This window comes from Engraulis encrasicolus, chromosome 22 (assembly GCF_034702125.1).
Source record: "Engraulis encrasicolus isolate BLACKSEA-1 chromosome 22, IST_EnEncr_1.0, whole genome shotgun sequence".
Lineage (NCBI taxonomy): Eukaryota > Metazoa > Chordata > Actinopteri > Clupeiformes > Engraulidae > Engraulis > Engraulis encrasicolus.
Genome location: NC_085878.1, coordinates 1,232,367 through 1,257,366, shown reverse-complemented (window position 1 = coordinate 1,257,366; position 25,000 = coordinate 1,232,367). Strand labels below are relative to the sequence as shown.

At 44.0% G+C, this 25,000-nt stretch overlaps 1 protein-coding gene across 1 annotated transcript in view; it reads left to right on the top strand.

Annotated features, from left to right (window-relative positions):
* dmxl2 (Dmx-like 2) overlaps positions 1–25,000 on the top strand; it is a 151,807-nt gene that overhangs the window by 27,291 nt on the left and 99,516 nt on the right. The window contains exons 5-13 of the mRNA XM_063188608.1: positions 2,037–2,181; positions 7,129–7,195; positions 7,918–8,090; positions 11,106–11,283; positions 16,021–16,195; positions 18,757–18,966; positions 22,441–22,730; positions 23,219–23,345; positions 23,899–24,233. Coding sequence (XP_063044678.1) covers positions 2,037–2,181; positions 7,129–7,195; positions 7,918–8,090; positions 11,106–11,283; positions 16,021–16,195; positions 18,757–18,966; positions 22,441–22,730; positions 23,219–23,345; positions 23,899–24,233 — 1,700 coding nt within the window. The remainder of the gene's footprint in view (positions 1–2,036; positions 2,182–7,128; positions 7,196–7,917; positions 8,091–11,105; positions 11,284–16,020; positions 16,196–18,756; positions 18,967–22,440; positions 22,731–23,218; positions 23,346–23,898; positions 24,234–25,000) is intronic.

The following is a 25,000-nucleotide window of genomic DNA, read 5'->3' as shown; positions in this document are numbered from 1 at the left end:
GTTTTTTTTGTTGTTTTTTTTTTAAACTGTTTTGAAGCCAACCCACATCCACAGTGTCCATGTAGGTGAAAAGAGCCTTTGGTGTTTCATGGCAAATGATATTATTTACCCTCCTCCTCTTCAGTTCTCTTCTCTTCTCTTCTCTTCTCTTCTCTTCTCTTCTCTTCTCTTCTCTTCTCTTCTCTTCTCTTCTCTTCTCTTCTCTTCTCTTCTCTTCTCTTCTCTTCTCTTCTCTTCTCTTCTCTGCTCGTGCATGAGTGTAGGCAGCTCCAAAAGCGTGGGATTTTGAATCATACTATTAATCATATTTGTCATGGGCTCTTCGGCGCCCCCTAGGTATATCTGCGTGGCTTAGTGTTGGTGCTGCAGGCGGCGGCTTTTCCTGTTTTCTTTCTGGCGCCCGCTAGCTAGCATGACAGTAACCTTTGATTGCTCACAAAGCTACAAGGGTTATAGAAATCCCAGCGAGACTGGAACAAATCAACTGTGACATTTTCATGCCTCGAAAACCCACGCTCATCAGCCAGCTAGCCTGTTAGCCTGTAGCGTGTTAGCCCCTGCTTCCTCTTCTGTCACTGTACATGTGAAGTGTGTATGGTATTGTCATTGGATCAGAATAAGAATATTACATGTTTTAAAAGGGGAAAACGTTTACAGTGGTCCTTTTCAAGTATTGCATATTCCTCCTGAGTTTACCAGCACCTAGAAGCTGTGCATGGATCTTTGAACTTTTGCAAGAATTGACATGTATTGTGTACTATATGTTGTGGCACATACTGTATTCCACAAAGTATCCACAGAGGCAATTAGCATACAGTGCCAATTTAAATGTTAAGATTTGAAGCAAAGACTGCAGATGGATCTCGACTATAATCTATGATTGTAAGTGTGCCAGTGAGCAAGGTTGAGGCGAGGTGGTTAAGGCATAGATTTCCGTAGTAGAGGCAGTTTTCCTAATATCCTCAGCCATACTGCCCTACAAAACAAGAACGCAGTAACTCAGATTTTGGCAAACTGAGAAAAAAGGCTTCAAAGTTTCCTAAATGGCCCGACAACTGTGTTGTTAGTAAAGCGGTGGTGACACTTCCTTGTAATACTTTTTTAGGATAGAAATTAAATGCACACAAAAAAAACCTGAAAAAACAACATTTATGAGTCTTTTTGCCACAAAATGGAGTAACTGCAGGAGTTACTGCGTTCTTGGGTAGTATTACTGTCTACTCCCAAACCATTCCCATTGGAAATTGCAGCAGTAACTCGCCGACTTACTGCGTTTTTGTTTTGTACGACGTAACATAATTTTTGCACTTTCAACATGATTTTTCTTCAAAACGGGACGATGTTCGACCACAGTTTTTTTGACACAAGACAAATGAGGTAGTGTAGAGCCCATTTCCGATCTAAACTCAGTTTCAAATATTTTCAAGTTACTGCGTTCTTGTTTTACACGGCAGCATAGCCATGCCCATTGGGCCATATGCCCCATACATTTGTTCATTTTCCCACGTATTCCCTGCACAGTGTGCTCACGTACTTCTAGTGGTGCACAGTGGGAATCACTGGAATAGAGCTCTTCAGCATGTGAACTCTATTGTAACCCAGCTGCCACACACACACACAGAGCAGTATTGCTTAAACCTGGCATTATGCAGTGCATCCTCTCTTGTTTTAACATTAATGTTGAAATGTTAACCTGCACATTTCCCCTTTTAAAAATAAACTTGAAAAAGAATGGTCGCCGCACACTCAGAACTTCATGCAGTTATATTTAATAAGACCAACGTTTTGGCTTACGCCTTCATCAGGGTCATCTTGATCATCTCATGAAGGCGTAAGCCGAAACGTTGGTCTTATTAAATATAACTGCGTGAAGTTCTGAGTGTGCGATGACCATTCTTTTTCAAGTTGAGTCTAATTGTCTACCGTACGCACCTCAAAAGGTGTGCGTTTACTGAAACCCGAAGAAAAACCCTTTTAAAAATAAAAATAAACTCTGAGCTCTAAACACCCCCTCTCCTCTCCTCTCCTCTGTTTAGGGAACCGTATCCTGGCGGCCACGGAGCGCCTTCAGCTGTGGGCTCCCCCGTCAGGAGACACCCTGGTGGAGGAGGAGGACGGCCAGCTGACCGACGACAAGCCGCACCCCGTACTCAACGACTGGACCTGCATCTGGCAGTGCAAGTGAGTAGTGAAATGAGGAGTTCCGTCAGAACCATTTCAGTCAAGAAACACAAGAGAAGAATAGAAATGAAATTTCTTTTACTGAAATTATGAATTACATTTGGCGGTATAGCTCTGTTCGGAGGAACCCCCCTATTTCCATGAGCAGCATGGAAAAGCATTTAGTCAGGGGGCAGCAACCGTTTAGGGAATTCTCACCCCGGCAGGACAGGGCGAGAGATAACCCCCCCATGAACAGAGCCAAGCGACGTGACAAGAGAACATGTCACATCATACACGACAAGGTGGAGCAGGGGAGGTGGTGGGTAGCAAAAACCGAGCAGCATACAGTTGAGAGGAAGTGGATAGAATTTAAAAGGCGTGCCGAAGCTGAGTGGCCAATCGCTAGGTAAGAAAGATTATCAGCTGAGGGAATGCACCTGGATCAATTATGAATTAGATGAAGGGGAGGGCGACAAGCTTCTTGACTACCATGGCCTGGCCAGAACTGACGTTAGTACTTTAATATGTGTGTAGTTGATGCGAAGTTAGTAAGAGAGGCAATGGAGGTTGAGGAGTACGTAGACTGAGTAGGAGTTGATATTGGTTAGCAGGAGTTAGTGAGTAGTGAGTTAGTAGGGAGTTAGAGTGGACCTAGCTTGGGCGAAAGCCGACTGCTGACTACGTCAAACAGTCTGGCGAAAACTAAGAGGAATCCGTCTCCGTGGAGGGTGGGTGAATTCTGCGTCACCACTCTCAACTGTTTGCTGATTGGCTAAACAGTAAGCAAACCGAGCTAGGAGGGTTTCGCCAGACTAAGTGCAGAGATAAAATATTTGGGTGGAATGGCATCGCCTGGCTAGAGTGGAGCAGGTGAATGGTAGAAATAAGTGCTAGCACTGGGTAGCAGGACTGAGTGGGACAAACAAATTCTAGGTTGTTTCGTTCGGAGGCGGTATTACGTGCCTACGTCACAATAGGTATATGCGTCCTTGTTGCCGACGACGTTTGAATCGTCGCCATGACAACCGTCCATACCGTCCCTAATCTTAACCCTAAACCTAACCCTAACTTTAACCCTAAACCTAACCTTAACCCTAAACCTAACCCTAACCCTAACCTTAACCCTAAACCTAACCCTAAATTGCTTGTTTGAAACTAGTGAGTCCCAGTGCAGTGCCCACTGCAGTTCGGCAACGAGGACGCGCATCACTAGTGACGTAGGCACGTCCGGACGAAGCACCCTAGTTTTTGTGAATCCCAGGACTGAGTAGCATGATGGAGTAGTTGCAGGGATCTAAATTAACACCAGCCAACTGGCCAAATGGTGGTGAAATTAAATTTTGGCTGGTAGAAAACTAGTCACTTTGATCCATCAGTGATTGTGTGATTGGCTAGTAAAATTAGCATCTACTTGTCATTTTGGCCGGTAATTTAGAGCCCTCTTGAGTGGCACTGGATGTGGTGGTGACAGGGGAAGGAGAAATGAGCAGAGCGTGGAGGGTGGTGCTGGCCCAACACTGCTGTGCTACTCCAATCATGAGAGGGAGAGAGAGAGAGAGAGAGAGAGAGAGAGAGAGAGAGAGAGAGAGAGAGAGAGAGAGAGAGAGAGAGAGAGAGAGAGAGAGAGAGCAAGAATGAAGGGGATTTGGGCAGCAGCTGGAGAGCTGTGCTTTCATCTGAGCAATAAGTCGCTCTCGTAGTCCAGGCATTTCGTGTTTTATGTTTTTAATCCACCACGCCTGTGTGTACTCTACAAGGGCGTCGTATTCTGCCGTATTCCATCTATTTTTGGATGGACTACAGTTGATTTTAGACTCTCTTCGTTCTGTGTCAACCTCCGAGTTGAATTATATTCAGGAGAATGATATATCGGATGCCTGTCATTGTGAGTTCATTTCTCTCATTGAAAGTGTACAGAGAGTATCAGTTAGTGGAGCCTGATCTCGAAAAATTGCGTCTCATTTCTCACGCAAACCAACATCCAAGATTGCGTACATATTCAGACGCATTCCCTGCTGTCTAGAGCACATAGGTAACTTCTGATTGGTCTAGCTGTGCCCTTCCCAAAATCATCCCTAAATCTAACCTGTCAGTAATGCAATGTTTCATAGTTTTACAACTGTGCCCTTCCCAAAACCATCCCTAAACCTAACCTGTCGTCAGTAATGCCACGTTTCTGAGTTTTAAATTTGTGCCCTAACCAAAACTTTCCCTAAACCTAACCTGCCACGGACAGCTGCATGACCACTGCACATGTGTGTCAAAGAGAATGCATCATAAATGTGACGCAATTTCAGTTTTTGGTTTGCGTGAGAAATGAGACGCAATTCGTTTGAGATCATGTTGGTTAGTGTGACCCGAGAGAGACATGGCTGGCATTGAGGCAGTGAGATCATGTTGGTTAGTGTCACCCGAGAGAGACATGGCTGGCATTGAGGCAGTGAGAAGAGGAACTCTACAGTATACTGCAGATGCCTTGTTCTATGTCGTACTGTAGGTGGTTAGAGTACTGCGAAGGAGATGTGAAACTATAGGAGTGTATTGCCCAGCGTGTTGTGTTCACACACTGCCGTAACAGACAAAACAAAACCACAGAGACACACTCCTCTTCCTCCTCTGGTTACGGCACACAGCACAACAGCACGTGCATGATGAGTTTTAATTCCTCCGCGGTCGGTCGGTCGGTCACCCCAAGGGAGTAGTGTGAAAAACCGCTTCCTCAAAAAGAGCTGGCAGCACAGGCTGGCCCCAGTAGATCTTGACAGACAGTTCACAGTCAGACAGAGGCAGTTAAATGGGTGGCTGCTTGTGAAACCATGACAGCGGTATCAGAAAAAAACCATCCAAATGCTTGTGAGAAATGCTGAAGTGAAAGAGACGGTACATGCTACAATGCTACACGGATCCATTGACTTTCACTAGCTTAGCGACATATTCCCTCTTTTAACTTGTCTTAAAGCAAGACAACGCTCAACATGAAAAATAAGACACTTTACCACCTTTATGAACCCCAGCCAACGATTTTAACTGTAGTAAGCCCCAAAATAGTGGCATCCCTCTTTAAAATGGTTGACCTCGTGGCCCCATTATGCATGCAGTTCCGCCAGTGGAACGCTCTAATAGTCAATGAATAGTTAGCTACCATAGTACTTGAAGAAACTCCCGCACACTGACCATTTCGCTGTTTTTCTTTAATGAACGACGTTTCGGAGGTAATGCACTACGACTTAGTCATTGAGTGCGTATACATGCAGTTCAGTATCCCGAATATGATCGGGATATTAAGTATCCCGAATTTGCGTTTGCGCATATAAACACTTCAGTATCCCGAATAAGCCCTTATTCGGGATACTGAGAAATCGGGATATGCTAGGTGGAGTTTTCCGAAAGAAGCCGGGATACTGACGCATGTATACACCTTATCCCGAATACAGGGGCTTCCCATGGAACGCTGTTGCTGGTATCCAGGCTACACGCATTTGAAGAGAATTCTATAACGGCCAAGAATGTAGACTGGGATATAACGTTCTGTGCGCATATAAACACCTTATTCCGAATATGATCTTAACCGGGATAAGCCTCATATTCGGGATACTGAACTGCATGTAAACGCACTCATTGCCTTCCTGGTAACAGCAATTTATAATGCTGTGTCTTAACGGGTTAAAATGTACATTTTGTAGCAACTGAAATATCCCAGAGATGTCACAGTAGATTGAACAGGTAGATTCAATTGGACAATAGATTATTATGTAAGATATTGGACCGTAGATTCTTTTAAAATATTTTCTCATTGACTGATCAATCAGTTCAATTTCCCCCTGGGATCAATGAATGATAATCTACTCTACTCTACTCTAGTTCACCACGTTACCACATTTTGATCTATTCAGGCAAAGAATGATTACTGTCTTCATGTCCCAACCTCCAGTGTTCAGCTAAGCCTGTAGGCCAGAGGTGGGCAAACTCTGGCCCGCTGAGCCATTTCATGTTGCCCACAAAGCCTTTACAAGAAACACAAAGACAACTTCTAAATCCAAATACATGTCATTCAACATCTTTTTTAAAACGAGTCTTGTGAATTTAAGATTAAACTTCAGTAGATAGGCTACATCTAACTACATTTCAGTATAATGTGAAGGAATCAAAGCTAACACTATTTCGTATTATTGACATGGGTAAGTTGCCTGCGACATCTGGCCTTTGAGTCAATATTCTACACCAATGTGGCTATTCAATTGGAGGCCCGAGGGCCACATGCGGCCCAGATGCAGTCCACAGCCCAGATGTTGCCCCCAACTGTAACAGTGTACATTCCATTTTTGATACTGCAGTACAACACATGATTTTCTTGTGAATTGCCTGCTTGTCTTGTACATTCACATTCAATGTGGTAAGGTTTTAGGCTAGAGGAACATGTTTAAAAATTGCTTGTAGACTACGAATTTGAAGTGTCATTTCCATTTTAGTGATGGCTGAAAATGTGCGGCCCGACTTAAGTTCTTGGTTTGGAAATGTGGCCCAGATGAGATTCTAATTCAGGCATCACCAACGTTGTGCCCGCGGGCGCCAGGTAGCCCTCCAGGAGCTTCTGAGGTGCCCACCAAGGATGTTAATAAACAGTCATGACTACAAGATTTTAGTCACAGTTAATGTTTTTCTCAATTTAAATATGAAGTAATAAAGAATATGTCCTTATAATTTATAAGCAAATTATAATTCAATCTAGTGTGATTTGGTAATAATGTCAAGACATCAGTAGAGGATTTTGAGCAAAAGTAGCCCTCGGTTTGCTCTCAGTAGGCCTCGGGCAGCCCTTGGTGGCCCTCAGACCCAGAAAGGTTGGGGAGCCCTGCTCTAATTGAATAGCCCTGTTCTACAGCCAATGTGGCCCTTGGGCCAAAATAACTGCCCACCCCTGCTGTAGGGTCTCATCTGGTGTGCTTTGTGTGTGTTGTTTTGCAGGACGGCAGCTGCTGTGCACATAACCAAATGGTCTCCTGATGGGGAGTACTTCGCCACTTCTGGGAAGGTACAGTGAATGCACTTTACTTTACAGTACATAAATAGCCATTTTTCTACTGTTAGCGGAGGACTTTTGAAAACAATTTGGTCAAAATATGACCTGTCAAAATACCTACTGTATATCCATACTCATGAACATGATTTTCCAGTTCTCAGAAATATGTACTGTATTTAATGGGAAAATATGGTAAGTTCTTGGGAATCTGTAGAACTAAGAGGGGACAGTCATAATAGTAAAGGAAGATCATCTTTTTTATATATATTGCCATACTGCGCAAAGTGTGTGTGTGTGTGTGTGTGCGTGTGCGTGCGTGCGCGCGCATGCATGCGTGCGTGAGTGTGTGTGTGTTTGTGAGCGAGTGATTGTGTGCCTATGCCTGCCTGCATATCCAAACGCGTGCATCGGTGTATGTTTGTGTGTGCATTCACCTATGTGTGTGTGTGTGTGTGGTGTTTTGTTTTAACACCATCTGCTCCTCTGATATCACCTGATATTCTACACCTGTTTACCTGACCACATTGGAAATAAGTCTTGGGAATGTTTTTGTGTACATCCCTGTCTATTTAGTCCTTTCAATGTATGGTTACTGTTGCTATACAATGTTTTTACATTTAAAAGACTAAAGTCATTCATTCATTCATTCATTCATTCATTCATTCATTCATTCATTCATTCATTCATTCATTCATTCATTCATTCATGCATTCATTCATTCATTCTGGCCCTAGGATGACTGCCTACTGAAGGTGTGGTACCCCACCACGGGCTGGAAGATGGCGGTGGTCATTCCCGAGCTGCCCGATAAGAAGGCTCCACCTGTCCACTTCTCCTTCATCTACCTGGCCCACCCTCGCACCGTCACCGGCTTCTCCTGGAGGAAGACCAGCAAGTACATGCCCAAGTCAGTCCATCCTCCTCCTAATTGATCTTAATGTTCTTATGTCCTTGATAGTTGTTTTCATTGTGTTTGTCTTTGTAATGCCTTGTTCACACCAAGAGCGAACTACGCTAACGAAGCGACAGAAGTCATTATTTCTCTAAAGTATGAAAGGTACACGATCAGCGCGATCAGCGCCACCAGCGCAAATTCGCCAGGGGCGAATCCAAAACTTCTTCTGCTACCTCCGCTACCGGGCAGCGTAGGTCGCTCTTGGTGTGGACAAGGCATAAGCTGTAGCAACATGGCTGGATTGGCCATAAGGCATACAGCAGAGCCAGAGAGAGTAGATAAGATAGAGGTTCCGCTGGCCCATTGTTTCCGGGTTCTACTGTCGCAAGGGGGAGGGGGGGAAATCCCCCTTTAGGCAGACCTAAGGACTGTTCTATTCATTCTAGGAGTATTATGACACGCCCCTTCAGGCAGACCGGAACCTGGTCACGTTAGGTGCCCATAGAAACCTATTATGTTGGCATATCTCTATATACTTAAAGAATCTCTGGTAGAGCACATTTGCCCGGTGGACTGTTGATGAGTTTGGCCTGGTGCTCCTCTCAATACAGTGGTGTGAGTCCTCATGCCGCTGACTCATACTGCTGACTAGGGATGCAAACGATTAATCGATTAAAAAACATTAATTTCAATTAATCGACAATTCAACTGACAAAAGATGCAGGTGAAATGGACTTGTGAAGAGTGTGTCTGAAGAGGAGTGTGAATAGTGGGAATATTTAAATCACCTTTGGATTAAAGAATTTAAATAGAATTAATTTAAAAGTAGTATTTTATCTCAATTTTGTTTTAAAATTTTGAGATTTAGTAGTTTTTTTTCGAGAAACTTTGAGATTTCGGGGGAAAAACGCAGCTTATCAATTAATCGTAAGTCGATCGATAAGGCAATCAACTAACGATTAATGAATTAATCGATAATTTGCATCCCTACTGCTGACCTCTCCGAGTCAGATTTAAATATTCATGTTCCACTGTTGTAGTGACCTGTAATGGCCTATAATAGATTACTAAAAAATGTTGCCACAGGCGTCATTGTCTCTCTCAGTGCCGCGTCAATGTCTCTCTCAGTGCCTGTGCGACTGATCTCGGCTAAACATGCCAGGCCTGATTTTTCATCCCAGGCCAGCCCGGCAGGCATGCAGAGTGAAAAGTACACGCCCCAAGTTATTGATTGGTTGGCGGAGAGCCAAAAGCAGTAGCCACCTAGCCAATCACACGTCAGAGTGGAGTGATGAGCAGTATGGCATGGCTAGATCATGGAGGTAGTATAAGAACTGGAGAGAGTGAATAAGTCCCCCCTCCAGTCATTTCAATGGGAAATGCTAGGCTAGTGAATTCAGCCAAAATTGAACGAATTTTTCAGCTTCAAAGATGGAGTCGTTTCCACCACCAGTTTACTCAGCCAATTACGTGACACGTTAATGACTGACTTACGATTGAAAGATATATGGAAGACTGGCATTGGATGCATGGAGGTGCCCAACCACACACCTGTATAGGTATGTGTGCCCAACACTAAACTCGCGCACCCACCAATCGCGTCCACCCTCTTTGAGCGAAGTGGTGGCGGAATTGCGACGAGGAAGTGCCTTGCAAAGGCAGGCAAATCCTGACCCCCTGGGCTAGATACTATAGAAGCCCAAAGGCCAAGATATTGACTCCTGTCTCTCGCTGTGTGTGAGCATGTACCGTATGTGCATGTAAACCTGTGTGTGTGAGTGTGTGTGTGTGTGTGTGTGTGCGTGCGTGCATGCAAGTGTGTGAGTGTGTGTGTGTGTGTGTGTGTGTATGTGTGTGGGAGAGAGAGAGAGAGAGAGAGAGAGAGAGAGAGAGAGAGAGAGAGAGAGAGAGAGAGAGAGAGAGAGAGAGAGCTTTCTGAATGGATACATATCCGTATTGATTTTTCTAGCACTCCCGCGCAGGGCAGGGTGAGCCTGAGAGGGATGGCTGTCATGATTTGCTCCAGTCCATGTGATTTCCTGAGAGTCATTTTAATACAGGATGTTGACGTCAGTCACGGCAGTTAAGACTTGTGTTATCGTGACAGACAGCAGACAAGACTTATCAGGACTTAATGCTCATCATGTGTTACATGTCCCTCCTTGACTGACTCAGGAGCCGGTTCCACGTAGTAGGATATTTTTATATGTCGATATTTTTTCTCCTGTTTACATTGATTTTGGCCTTCCTTTTCCACGTAGCAGATATTTAAAATCCAGATATAAAAAAGCAGGCTTTAAAAATATCCCATTAAGGGGGCTGAAACGCATTTGTTGCAATGGAGTATTTATTTTTATCCACATGTTGCGTTTTCACCTAAACAGGAGAAAAAAAATACCCTGCTAAAAAAATATCCCGCTACGTGGAAACAGCACCTCAGAAAGATCACATATGGGAGTGGATTTCTTAGCGCGGTGTGTGTGAGTGTATGTGTATGTGTGTGTACTGTATGTGAGTGAGTCAAACACACATACAGTAGCATGCAGTATGGGATGAATAAGTGAAGATGTGGTAATTTGCACGATGTAATTAACTGCAGTAGTCATTCCATATACTGTTTATGATTGTGTGTGTGTGTGTGTGTGTGTGTGTGTGTGTGTGTGTGTGTGTGTGTGTGTCTGTGTCTGTGTCTGTGTCTGTGTTGTCGTCTGTCTGTCTGTTCCATCTGTCTGTCTGTCTGTGTGCCTGTCTGTCTGCCTTACTGTGTGTTCGTGTCCTGTGTGTCTGTGTGCCTGTCTCTCTGCCTTACTGTGTGTTCGTGTCCTGTGTGTACCTGTGCATCTCTGCCTTACTGTGTGTTCGTGTTTGTACCTGTGCATCTCTGCCTTACTGTGTGTTCGTGTGTGTACCTGTGCATCTCTGCCTTACTGTGTGTTCGTGTCCTGTGTGTACCTGTGCATCTCTGTCTGTCTGTCATCATGTTCTCCATTCACCCTGTCTCTCTCTCTCCCCGTCCCGTCCCATCAGGGGCTCGGTGTGTAACGTGCTGCTGACGTCGTGTGCGGACGGCATCTGCCGCCTGTGGTCGGAGACCCTGCTGCCGGAGGACAGCCTGCTGGGGGGCCAGATCTCGGAGAACAGCACCAGCTTCAGCAGCAGCCTGCCCGGCCTGGGGGGCAAGGACAAGATCCAGCACGCCCTGGAGGTAAAGACGTGCAGTACAGTACAGTACAGTACACACACAGACACGCACGCACGCACGCACACACGCACGCACGCACACACGCACGCACACACGCACACACGCACACACGCACACACGCACACAATACTTTGTCGATTGGACAGACAAACATACATACAGGCAAGCACACATGAACGAACGGACGGACGCACGTATGCACGCATGCACGCACGCACGCACACACACACACACACACACTTTTCCTAGCACGCTACACTCCCACACCCCCCCCCACACACACACACACACACACACACACACACACACAGACATGACACAGTTTTACTAGCACTCTGCACCATTTCTCTCTTTTTCCACTTTTCTGTCTGGCTCTATTTCTGGATGTCTAGCCTCGACTGTGTTTCTCTCTTTCTTTTCCTCTTGATCTGTCTCTCCATCAGTTTCTGTCTCTTTCTCCATCTCTCTCCCTCTATATCTTTGCCTGTTTTGCTGTCTGTCTCTCTCTCTCTCTCTCTCTCTCTCTCTCTCTCTCTCTCTCTCTCTCTCTCTCTCTCTCTCTCTCTCTCTCTCTCTCTCTCTCTCTCTCTCTCTCTCTTATCCTCTTGCAAACACACACACACACACACACACACAACTCTGCTTTCATGGTTGTTATTTACTTCCTTCTTTAAATGCAATAGCTTCTCATATTTACACAGCTGCATCACAAATGAAATTCCAGACTTGTTGGAACGAGTCCTGACGACCAGCCATTGTGTGAGTGTGAGCCATTGTGGGCGGAAGGATTCATTGTGTACACTCCACTACTTCCACATCAAAACAACAAAGACATTTGATCTCAAACTGACCACTTCTCCATTTTAGCTACGCGTTTGATATTTGAATCTGTGAGAGTCTGTGCCTTACTGAGTCGTCTGTTGTTCACTTGTTTACATCTATTACTGTAACAGTATATTCTGCAGTGCATCCATCACCTACAGCACCTATACATGTTAAATATTTGAAGATATGTTTATAAACAACATTGCATTACGTTACATTTTATGTAAATTGGCTTAAAGTCATTAAGGTCCCTTGACGTGTTTAGTTTGATGCCCGATCTTGACCCACTTTTTCTCAACTGGCTGCTGGATTTCTTTGGCCCCATGAAAAACTACATATTTAGTAAGGCACTACTAACAAGAAGATTATGAGATTATTATAATATCATTATAATATTAAAATCCTTCAGATCCTTCAGAGGGCTCCCCGTTAGTGCCAGGTCCTGAAAATCATCTTGACCTTTCACCTCCTCCTGGAAGAATCAACTTTGCAGTCACTCTGATCCCAGGAGCAACTGCCCAACCAGCGGTTCCCAAACTTTTTCCCTTGCGCACCCCCTTGTACATTTCAGTGCAGTTCGCGCACCTCCTTAGGGAATATTTTGGTGTGCTGATGGCAATTCAAGTATGGCTTCACTGCACAAATGCAGTGTCATTTGGGTAATCCTCATTTCCAATAGACCTGATGTTTTTTTCCAGCATATAATTCACCATACAATTAAAAACTACTTAATGTTCATTAATGCTGTATAAAAACACACATTAAACCCCATTGTTCAATTCAGCTCCCGCACCCCCTTGTGACAGGCCACGCACCCTCAGGGGTGCATGCACCCCAGTTTGAGAAACCCTGCATTAGCCCATTAGCAGGGCTGTATTAAGGCACAGGCTTGATATGGCTGGAACCTACGGGCCCCACCTGCCATATCATCCTCAGTTTTCTGAACCCTGTGGTGCTACAGTCCGTCTTTGCCAGGCTACCATTAGCCCAGAGTTGCCACGAGAAAGTCATGTGATCTTGTTTGCAGCCCATTCTGTCCTGCAGTCCCATCCTGCACCATACTATAGAAAAGATCTAACTATGTGTTCCTATTTGATATATATATATATCGATATGATATGTGCTTGAATCTCTGCTCTTGTGTATTATATATCTCTTGTCCTGCACTCACCTGCATTCACCGCCTGATCCACGTATGCATATTTGATATTTGAATCCATGCCTGAGCCGCCACTCTCTTCTCTTGTGAGTCACACGCTCTTGTTGTTCACCTTATCTTACCCCTTAGTCAGTCCGCCTGTCCTGTCCTGTCCGCCCACCACCCGACCCGAAGCACCTTGTGTGATGTTTATTTAAATCGGTGTGTCTGTTTGAGTTGCCTGTGTTTTTCCTACGAGTGTTTTTGGTACCACTTCATTGTATGGTTCCCTTTTTTAATATTGTAGCTGCCAGAATTGTATAAAGTAGACGTAGCAATACTCTAACTAACGGATATAATAATAATAATAATAATAATAATAATAATAATAATAATAATAATAATTGTATTTGTATAGCACTGTATCATACAAGGCATGTAACTCAAAGTGTTTAACAAATGGGAAAAAACATCATTGTTAGACATGGATTTAAAAGCAGAGGTATAGAGGAGAGGCAGAAATAGCAGGAAGGCAGAGGAAGAAGAGATAGATAGAGATTGTAGAGTCATAAGGTCAACGTAGGTTAGGACCAGGATTCTTAGATGTGTAAGGTCCATAGTGGCTGGGCCTAGCATAAATCATAGATCGTCACACAGAGATTGGGCGTAATTACAACACTCAAAGTGTGATATTACAAAGTTGAAAGCATGTAATATCATACCACTAGCGTTGTAATTATATTTGTAAGAGTACTGCTACTTCTACTGTATACAACTCTAGTAGCTACCTACAGGTATGTGTGATATCATGTTCTTACACTGTACACACCTGACCCTTAACCTCTATGGTACAGTATAAGTTCTACATGTTGTTACATACTTTGTTACAGTAAACCTAATTCATGGCTCATTAATGTAACCAGGGCCTTATAATGAAGTGTAACCTTATCTTATTCACCTTGTTTACCCGTAGTCCATCCTCCACTTAGGAAACGATACATGTTTAGGAATTGAACCCATGTCCTTTTGAATCATCTGCGTACTGTACCGTATGTCTGCTCTTGTTAACCTCTGTCCTTGAATCCATCCGCTACCTACGTAAATACCCTATCCATATTTGATGGTGAAATCCAAGTTTTTTTTGTGTGATTTTGTCTTTGGTTGTTTTCAGGCCGACCAGAATGGTGCCAGTGCTGGGTCTGCATCAGTTACACACTGGGAGCACAACGTGCTTACTGGTGACCAACCCACGTTCATACAACGTTTACTATTCAACCCCATGTGACCCATGTCCCATATGAATCTGGTGACATCCAACCATGTCTACATTGCTCTCATGATTTGATCGAAGAAAACAAAACAAAAAACAAAAAAACGGGTTTTACCTGATTTGCATTGAGAAGCAACCATCTGGTTGTTGCCAACTCGATTCGATGTGAACATGTCAGATAGTAGTCCGAGATCAGGTGTGGGAACTGGCACTGGCATGGCTCTCTGTCGGTCTGAAAATGCTACAAGTTTGGTTTTTGAACCTGTGTCTGTTTGAATCGTCTGTCGAGCACCTTGTGAACCTAGTAGTGCATCCCCCGACTATGAAACACTAGCCTGGCCTTAGCCATCTGTAAGCTTCCTCTCGATTCTCATTTCTCAATTCCTGCAGTTCATGTTATGATACACTATGGTAAGACCAGGCTAATGAAGCACCTATCTAAACTTAGGAGCTTTGGTATTTGAATATTAGGTTGTTGAAGTCATCATCTGCTCATAAATTGTCTGGTTTATCAGTAGTCCATTGAAAACCTGAAGCACCTATCTTAGCGTATAGCATTTAGTATTTCAATGTGAAGATGATGATGATGTCTGTTAAAACCTTTCTTGAATTTCCCTTTGGGAGGAATAAAGTTAAGCTTACTGTTTTATCCACCTTATTATCCACGCCTACAAGGGCAGTGCCATTACCGTTTGGGTAGCAGTTGCTACTAGCCCATTCCAACGCAGTCTCACCCCAAGTAGTCAATTTCTGACTACCTTGGACCAGACTGCAATTTTTGACGTCTTGGGTATTCCTTCCACGTCACATTTTGACTATGTGGCCTAACCCTAAACCTATTCCTAAACCTAACCTCAATGACGTTATGCTGCCACAAGGGGGCGCCTTTGAGGACATAGTCAAAATGTGACGTGGAAGGAATACCCAAGACGTCACAAATTGCAGTCTGGTCAAAGGTACTCAGATATTGACTACTTGGGGTGAGACTGTGTGGTATTATCCACGCCTACAAGGGCAGTGCCATTACCGTTTGGGTAGCAGTTGCTACTAGCCCATTCAAAAGGACTATGGCCAGCCTAACTAGCGGAACTAGCCGACAGCTGCTGTGGGGGTACCAAAATCATTGGGTAGCACTTTATTTTAATGGTTCATTATCATAGTGGATCTATAACATTAGGTACAGTGTAATAAGCAGTGTAACAATATTTAATAAAATGTTATACCAGTGTATGTAATAGCATGCACTTGCTAACCCTAACCCTAACCCTAGACGTCGAAGTGCAAATTGGTACATGATGTTACACTGGTTATTACACTGTACCTAATGTGCCAGATCCACTGTAATAGTGAACCATTCAAATAAAGTGTTATCAAACATTGAAATGGTTAATGGGCGTGGTAATAAGGTGGATACTCTTTACTTTACTCTACTGTACTCTACTGTAAGTGTTTCTAATCACCTGCTTGCTTGTTGTGCACCTGCCTGCCTGGTGCTGTGCACCTGCAGTCCATCCACCACCTGAAGCACCTGCGTCGCGGCCGCAGGAGATCCTCGGCCCTGGTGGCCCACACCGAGCTGCTGCCCAGCCAGATGGGCTCTCACGAGGCGCACCGCCACATCTCGCACCACGCCAACGCACTCTGCCACTTCCACATCTCCGCCAGCATCAACCCCAACACAGGTGACCACCTGAACACTAACACCCCACCTTGCCTTGGTTACCAATTCGGTCTGGTGACCTGCCTACTGTAAATTCCGTAGGGGCCGGAATACTTGGCCATCATGACACCCTGCCCTGCTCTCTGATTGGACAGAGACACTGTAATGGTCGGAGTACTTGGCTCTCTGATTGGACAGAGACAGGGGCCATGATCTGGTCAGTTTCTCATCATAGCTTCCATACTGTCTGTTACATCGGAACGATTGTGTAGAGCTAAAGGCAGTATAGGAGTTCCCAGGCTACTACCGCCCACCACCGCTAAACCTCACTTTCTAAACATGTTAGAAATGGCTTATTACATTGCAACCAATTATGTTACATACTGGATATCAACTATAATGTTAAGAATCACACATCCCAAACTGCTTTTTAACAACAAAGGGAATCTACATAAGAATTACATGACTTGGTTGTTTCCCATTTGAATCACACAACATTAGAACTCCAAGATGTTGACAATTCCGTGATAGCCCGGTCAGATTGCTCAAAATAATTTCTTCCTCAGATATGTCGTATGATTTAATTTTTATATCTGGATCATTGTACAACACCCCAACAAGACTTGCTTGTAAGAATGTTTGTGGGAGTTGTATGGTGTAAAACAGACAAACTATCGATGGGATGGTAAAACTATGGCACATGGCCGCAAACCTACCGACCAGTACATGTAAAGAGATTGTGATCCTTTGACCTTACAGTGTGACGTACGTAATCAATTCTAAATGACTGCCATGGAATCTGATCCAGCGGTAATGGTGCGTGCAATGGCACTTTGCTGTGTTACCACAACAAGCCTAATACAGACAGCCCGGTTGCCAACCATAGATCTAGACGCATTGATCTCTTCACCGTAGCCCCATTTACATCGATTTACTCTGACCCATAAGTGCTCATGTTGGGGTCATGGGGTAAACCAGCAGTGAAACCAATGGTTCCTGCCCAGGGTTCCTGCTCATGGTTATCACTGAGAGACCGATGGCCTGTTCCTTTAAAGTGGACATGAAACACTAGACAAAGTTGTCCTCATTAGAAATATTGAGTCTTAGTCTATCCATTCGAGTTGCCTTAATAGTGTCAGTGACACTGGTTAAAATATAACAAGTTTGAGAAAGATACATTTTTGCAACTGTGTAGCGCCATCATGTTCCACGGCAGAACATTACATCACTGGGTGTGTTGCCTTGGAAATTCTACAGTAGCAAGCATCAGAGACGGACACAACGACATTTAGAGATTTTACTATTATGGAGAACGGTAATAAGCAGAGGACAAAGGGAGGGCATTATTGTATTGCACCTGGCTGCATGAATGAATTTTACCGTTTAAAGGCGAGTAAGAGCAAGGCAGTTCATTTCCATCACCTGCCCTTGAAGCGCAAACCGGTCCTCCACCGTTGGTTGGTCGCGCTAAAGAGGAAAAACCCTCCTGTCAATAACTATGCCAGGGTCTGCAGTGACCATTTTTTGGATGAAGATTACATGGAGGAAAAGATATTTGATTCATCAGGGCGTCTAGTGACTAGGTCCACCGTGTGTCGTGTAAGAACTGATGCAAATGTTTTTTTTATTGGTGTTGCGCACATGCACAAAGTAGACTACACGAATGGACAATGAAACTGAAGTATTTCACTATCTACAATATGTGCAGTAGCACCATAACACCAAAAGGTTCTTGATTATGGTTCTATGTCCCTCAGCTATTCCTGCTGTGCTCTGTAGTGGCTGTTTCTCTGATTTCAGTGGATCTAATATATCCTGTGAATGTCTATTCTGTGGTCATTGCGGTAAAGAAAGAGTGGTATAAAATGGTTCTTTTTAATGGTTCTCCCAGAGGAAGACCATCTCTTTAAATGTACTGCATGTGGTGTGGTTATAGTCCCTTGTCTAATAATGTTTCAACATAATAATAATTCTCACTTCTCACTTGGTGCCCGGATGAAGCCCCTGTAGCTGGCTGAAACATGTTGACAGTAATTTTAATTCTCTAAGTTCAAACATGAACTAGCCTTTACATTACGTGTAAAGCGGTTTTACTTTAGAAGAGTACCTTGGCATTCTGCTTTTTTGATAATAATAATGATTAGGGATGCACGATGTCAACATTTTCGGCCGATACCGATATCCGATATTGATATTGCAGTTTGGGCCGATAACCGATATTAACCAATACAGATGTTTTTCTTTTCTATTTTTTTAAAGAGATGACAATGATGCAAACAAACATAATTTTTGAATGTCCTCTTATTTCCAAAAACACTTTTTATCTCCCTGTGATAAAATTAGATAAAAAATAGAGACAAATTAGAAGACAAACATTGAAAGTCACCATCAAGTCCCATCTTTTAGAACCGTGACATATTAAAAAAAACATTGGCGTTAACATCGGCCCAGTTTTACCCATCGGACCGATGTCTGATGTGTTGAAAAATGTCAAATATCGGCCGATACCGACACATCTGGCCGATACCTTGTGCATCCCTAATAATAATAATGTTGCTTTTTCTCTGTTTCCTGCTGTTCTAGACATTCCCGCTGCGCTGGCCGGCTCCCTGTTCTCCACCGACGATGCGAACGGCGGCTTTGTGGTGCACTGGCTCAACAACAAGGACCTGAGCTTCACCACCTCCATGGACCTCTTCATGCAACAACTGCGCAAGTTCTCTGAGCAGCAGCTGGAGCAGGGGGGCCCAGAGGAGATGGACCTGATGGGGTCCCCCATGAAGTTCGACTTCGGTACGTAATATGAGTAGTATTACTTAGTAGTAGTAGTAGTAGTAGTCAGGGTTCCCACTGGTGCTTGAATTTCTTGAAAATGCTTGAATTTCACTAATGTGATTTCAAGGTTGTGAAAATGCTTGAATTTTGGTGAAGTGCTTGAAAATGCTTGAAATTTGTGTCAAGTCAAACTCAGTAAGCCAAATAATAGAAATAAATTGTTCAGGTACATCAAAAATCTGAGGGAGTGAGATGTCAGATGGGATTTGCCATTTGACACCCTAAAATTGATTAGAATGCAGGAAATTGCATCTTAAAATCCCAGATTTTTCTAGGGGAGGACCCCCACACCCCCTTCCCGCGAGCTATTTAAAGGTGCTGGAAAACTGAATATTTGGTGCTTCAAGGTACTTGAAAAGTGCTTGAATTTGTTCATGAAAAAGGTGTTGGAACCCTGTAGTGCTGCTTTGTAATAGTAGTATCAGTAATAGCAGTAGCAGCAGCTGGAGCAGGGGGGCCCAGAGGAGATGGACCTGATGGGGTCCCCCATGAAGTTCGACTTCGGTACGTAATACATGGGTTCACCGTGTTTATAAACACGATGTTGTGAGGAAAAGCAAGACACTGGCAGCCAACCACGTGAGCTAATTTTTTTGAACGACAACAAATCAGCGGTTGAGTTGTGCACAGCTAGTGTTGCGTGGCCAGGAGAAAACTAAAATTTAGTACGCATGTATATGAGTAGTAGTAATATTAGAAGAGGTGGGACCTGATGGGGTCCCCCATGAAGTTCGACTTCGGTACGTAATATGAGTAGTATTACTTAGTAGTAGTAGTAGCGCTGCTTTGTAGTAGTAGTAGTAGTATCAGTAATAGTAGTAGCAGCAGGTGGAGCAGGGCCCGGAGCAGGTGGACCTGATGGGGTCCCCCATGAAGTTCGACTTCGGTACGTAATATGAGTAGTAATAGTAGTAATATTAGTTAGTAATAGTAGTAGTAATAGTAATAGTAATAGTAGTAATATTAGTAGAGGTGGCCCTGGAGGGTTCCCCCATGAAGTTCGACTTCGGTACATAATGTGAGAAGTAATAATAGTAATATTTGTAGAGGTGGACCAGGAGGTGACAGTTAGGTTTGGTGACAGTAAATATATACTTAAAGAATCTCTGGTAAAGGCGTTCAGTACAGCATGTGATGATGAGACAAGTAAGGACATTACTTTACCAAAGATGTTTATTGTTTACATAGATGAGGATGCAACAAAGGCACAAATATTCCATATCTGATTCAGGTAGTATGTGATGCTGAAGCCATTAAGTTAGTTGCATGTGATGTGCATGATGTGCACAATAAATTGATGGACCAAAAAATGTGATAGGAAGATTCCACAAATGAGTGCACATAATAATACTCTTGAGTGCTCTTTGACCTCCGTTGGTGAGAATGACAAAAGAATGACAACATATGTTAAGATGATGATGAAACCATGTTTCAGAGATGAGATAAGAGATTTAGACAGAGAAAGAGATTGCAAAACGATGTGACTGTTTAACCTCTTACTGCAGATGGGGTCGCTGGCCGGCCTATTCACTATTTGCTGGAAATACTCAACTACATCATAACAACATTGCAATGACATTACTGAGAGCCTTAAGTAACAGATGAAGACATAGTCATTACAATTTTTATGACCGTAAGGTTGTAACATAGGCTCTGCGGTAAGGGGATAACTGACATTTGACTTAAGGCAGCTGACACAGAAGCCAGGCAGACATTTGCAAGTGTGAAACTGAAAACGATGAATTCAGGATTCAGAAATGAAAGGCTAAAAACGGGCAGAGAGCATGTGACTGCAGTCACACAGAGGAGAAGTGACTGCACAAACATCATAGTGTACACACAGTCCCCAAAAAGGCCACTTGCAAAAAAAAAAACCATTGCTACTGATCTTGTTGATGCCTCCGAGTATTTGCGCATATGTGTCATAAATAATTCAACTAGAGAAATTCTATAAGCTGAGAATGAGCTGAGACGTGAGCTGAGACATCGAGGCGTTTTTGTAACATGATGCAAGCGGCTGGTCATACTTGAGCAGTGCCACACTGCACACCGCCGACTTCCTGATGTTGCAAAGCCGTGCCCTGCCTCACTGCAGATGAGATGGTAGATGAGGTATTAGATGTCATTGGACATTTTCAAAGGAGTGCTGTTTGGGTGATAAGTCTACTGTACAGTGTCTTTTGTTTCTATTGATTTGATGAAAGGTTTTTCTTTATGAATATTAGATTTTCTATTTTGTTATTTTTGTTATTGTATATTCGTGTATATTGACATTTTTATCTAAGTGTGCTTGCGGTTTGTGTGTTTTTTTATTGTGTGATTTGTCAACTGAGGATATTGTGAAAACACCAATGTTCGGTAGTATGCTCGGTCAATTCTCCCCTTGTAAGCAGTTGATGATTTATTTCTCCTCTGCTACTGATAATGAGGATGGTGATGATGATGATGGTGGTGATGATGATGATGATGGTGGTGATGATGATGATGGTAGTGGTGATGATGATGATGATGATGATGGTAGTGGTGATGATGATGATGATGGTAGTGGTGATGATGATGGTAGTGGTGATGATGATGATGATGATGATGGTGGTGATGATGATGATGGTAGTGGTGATGATGATGGTAGTGGTGATGATGATGATGATGATGATGATGATGATGGTAGTGGTGATGATGATGATGGTGGTGGTGATGATGATGATGATGGTAGTGGTGATGATGATGATGATGATGATGGTAGTGGTGATGATGATGGTGGTGATGATGATGATGATGATGATGATGATGATGATGGTGGTGGTGGTGGTGATGATGATGGTGATGATGATGATGGTAGTGGTGATGATGGTGATGATGATGATGATGATGATGATTATTGAGTATGAGTATTAGCAATAACATTTCCTACCCTACTGTACCATTTCCATGCCTCTCCCTTTTTCCAGGGCCAGACAAGATGTTAGACAAGGCCCAGACATATGGTAATGATGAGGACGAGAATGACGGTATTGATTATGAGTAGAGATGCACCGGATACGGTTCCGGATCCGGGCTTGTGGCCTCAGGGTTTTTCACAGGATCCGCCTCCGGTTCCAGAAAGCAATTAAGTTTCCCTGCTGTCAGCCTAGCCAGTCAAAATAGTTTGAGCCAATTCGTGATTTACCACGCTGTTTGAAGATGAGAAAGGGACTTTACAACCCTTTTGCGAGATACTGTATCCGCTGTTCCGGATCCGGCAGGATCTTAAGTTGTGATGTCATCACGACTTATTACCTCCTGGCAGGATCCTAAAAATCAGGACGCAAGGTTGCATATTGGAACGCAGCCATGGTATTGATTATGGGTATTGAGTATTGGCCATAACATTGACTTCCTGTCCTGTATCTTTCCCCATTCCCATTCCCATGCCCCCCCCCTCACTGTGTCCAGAGCCAGACGAGATGTCGGACAAGGCCCCGTCGGAGACAGGCGAGGTTCTGGAGGGGGGGGAGCAGGGGGCCGAGCAGGGGGGGGGCAGCACCAAGGCCTCGTCGCCCGGCTCCTCCAGCAGCGTGCCCCTGCCCACCGTGCTGCTGGACCGCAAGATGGAGGCCCTCAACCTGGAGTGGAACAAGAGCCCTGACATGCTCTTCACCATACACCCCGTGGACGGATCCTTCCTAGTGTGGCACGTCAAGTACCTGGACGAGTTCATCCCCGGCATCTTCAGACAAGTGCAGGTACTGTGCAGTGCGGTACGGTGTGGGTGCTTGACAGTCTGAGTGCAACAGGAAACATTTCATTATGAGTCCTGTGGAGTGCTGTAGCGGTGATGTTTCTCTGGGAAGGTCTTTGATTATGATGTGTGCACCTGGGCATCATTACCAACAATGCCACTTGCGAATATCACTTCGCTCTTCATATCACATAATAGACAACGTGTTTTTGTCAGCTGAACTAAAATCAGCAGCAGGCACCCCTAAACGGCTCAGTTGGCAAAGCAACTGGTTTGTTGTGTAACCCATGAATAATTGTTTGCTTTTTATAATGATGTGAATATTTGCTCCGTTGGTAAATATATATACTTTGTGTCCACAAACGTTGAGGTGATATAAATCAAATGAATAAAGAACTCAATTGATCCTTGACTTATTAATAAATCACAGACAATGTACAGTAGGTATTGTTTTCCTCCAGTGTGGCTGTAATACTTCTTCCCCACCCCTAGGTGACGTTCTCCTCCCGCATCCCTGTGGCTTTCCCGACCGGCGACGCCAACTCCCTGAGCAAGAACATCATGATGTACGCCTGCACGCCCAGCGAGGCCGACAGTGGAGCAGACATGGACCAGAAGAGTGGCGGCGGAGGTGGGTTATTTGGGTTGTATGCAGGGCTCTAAAGTAACACCAGCCAACTGGCCAAATGCTGGTAAAAATTCAATTTGGCTGGTAGAACTGACCAACTTACTGGCCACTCTGACCCATTAGTGAGTGTACATTTGGCTGCAATTTTGGCTGGTGATGAAACAAGTTAATTCAGGGCCCTGGTTGTATGTAATGTAATGTATGAATGCATGTATGTCTGTCTATAGGCTTGTGTCCTCTGTTTTTTTGTCAGTTGTGCAATAGTGTTGTGATGTGATGTTATGTGTATGTCCTGTCTTAAAGGTGGGGTTGCAGGTATGACATCACGGTGGGGGAATTCCCCCAGGATTCTAAGGTTCTACATAGACTCCTATGAGCCTGAGGAGTCCCCAACGTGATGTCATAACAGTACATATTCTCAAGATGGTTAACCTGCAACCCCACCTTTAAGCGAGTGTTGCTCAGGGACGCAAAATGAATTTCAGTGAAAACTGACAATGAAGTCTAATCGTATCGTATGGTGTAGGTGGTGGTGGAGGCGGAGGGGGCCGTGGCGGCGGGACCGGAGCGCTGGGCCCCAAACCGGGCCACTCCCTGGCCATCATGGGCCCCGCCGTCATGATGGTCTCCAAGCACGTGGACGGCTCTCTCAACCAATGGGCCGTCACCTTCGCCGAGAAGTCCGCCTTCGCCAGCGTGATGACCGTGGCACACAAGTTCCGCTACTGCGGCCACCGCTTCCACCTGAACGGCCTGGCGTGCCACACGGTGCTCCCCCTGCTGCTGACCTCCTCGCACCACAACGCGCTGCTCACCCCGCCCCCGCCCTCCAGCCAGACCTGCTGGGGGGAGGAGGGGGGCCAGGACGAGGGGCCAGGGGTGTGTAGGATGATTTTCAGATTGCATAATGATTACCGTATATATATATATATAATATACACACACATACTGTATATGAATATAGATTTACTCTCATTCCTGTTAAAATGACTGTAACCTCAGCTCTGTGCCAAGATAGTGTAAACAGATCTTTGGACGATGTGACTAGGGGCCAGGGATGTGTAGGATGATTTTCAGATGGCATATGATTATATACAGGGCTCTAAACTCACGTTTTTAGAGAATGTAGTAGATGTTAGTCTTACTAGCCAAATACACACTTTACTAATGGGTCCAAGTGGCTAGTAAGTTTTCTTTTCTTCCAGCCAAACTGAAATTTCACCAGCATTTGACCGGTTGGCTGGTGTTAATTTAGAGCCCTGATTATATATACATACTGTATGTGGATATATAGATTTAAAATGACTGTAACCTCAGCCCTGTGACTGCCAAGATGGTGTAAAGTGAGATCTTTGGACGATGTGACCAGGGGACTGGGGTGAGAGTGGTGAAATAGCATATATTAGGGATGCAAATTATAGATTAATTCATTAATCATTAGTTGATAGCCTTATTGATCGACTTACGATTAATTGATAAGCGGCATTTTTCCCCCAAAATCTCAATGTTTCTCAAAACAAAAACCTACTCAATCTAAACATTTTCATGAAAAATTGAGATAAAATACCGCATTTAAATGAATTCTATTTCAATTATTTAATCCAAAGGTGATTTAAATATTCCCACTATTCACACCCCTCTTCACA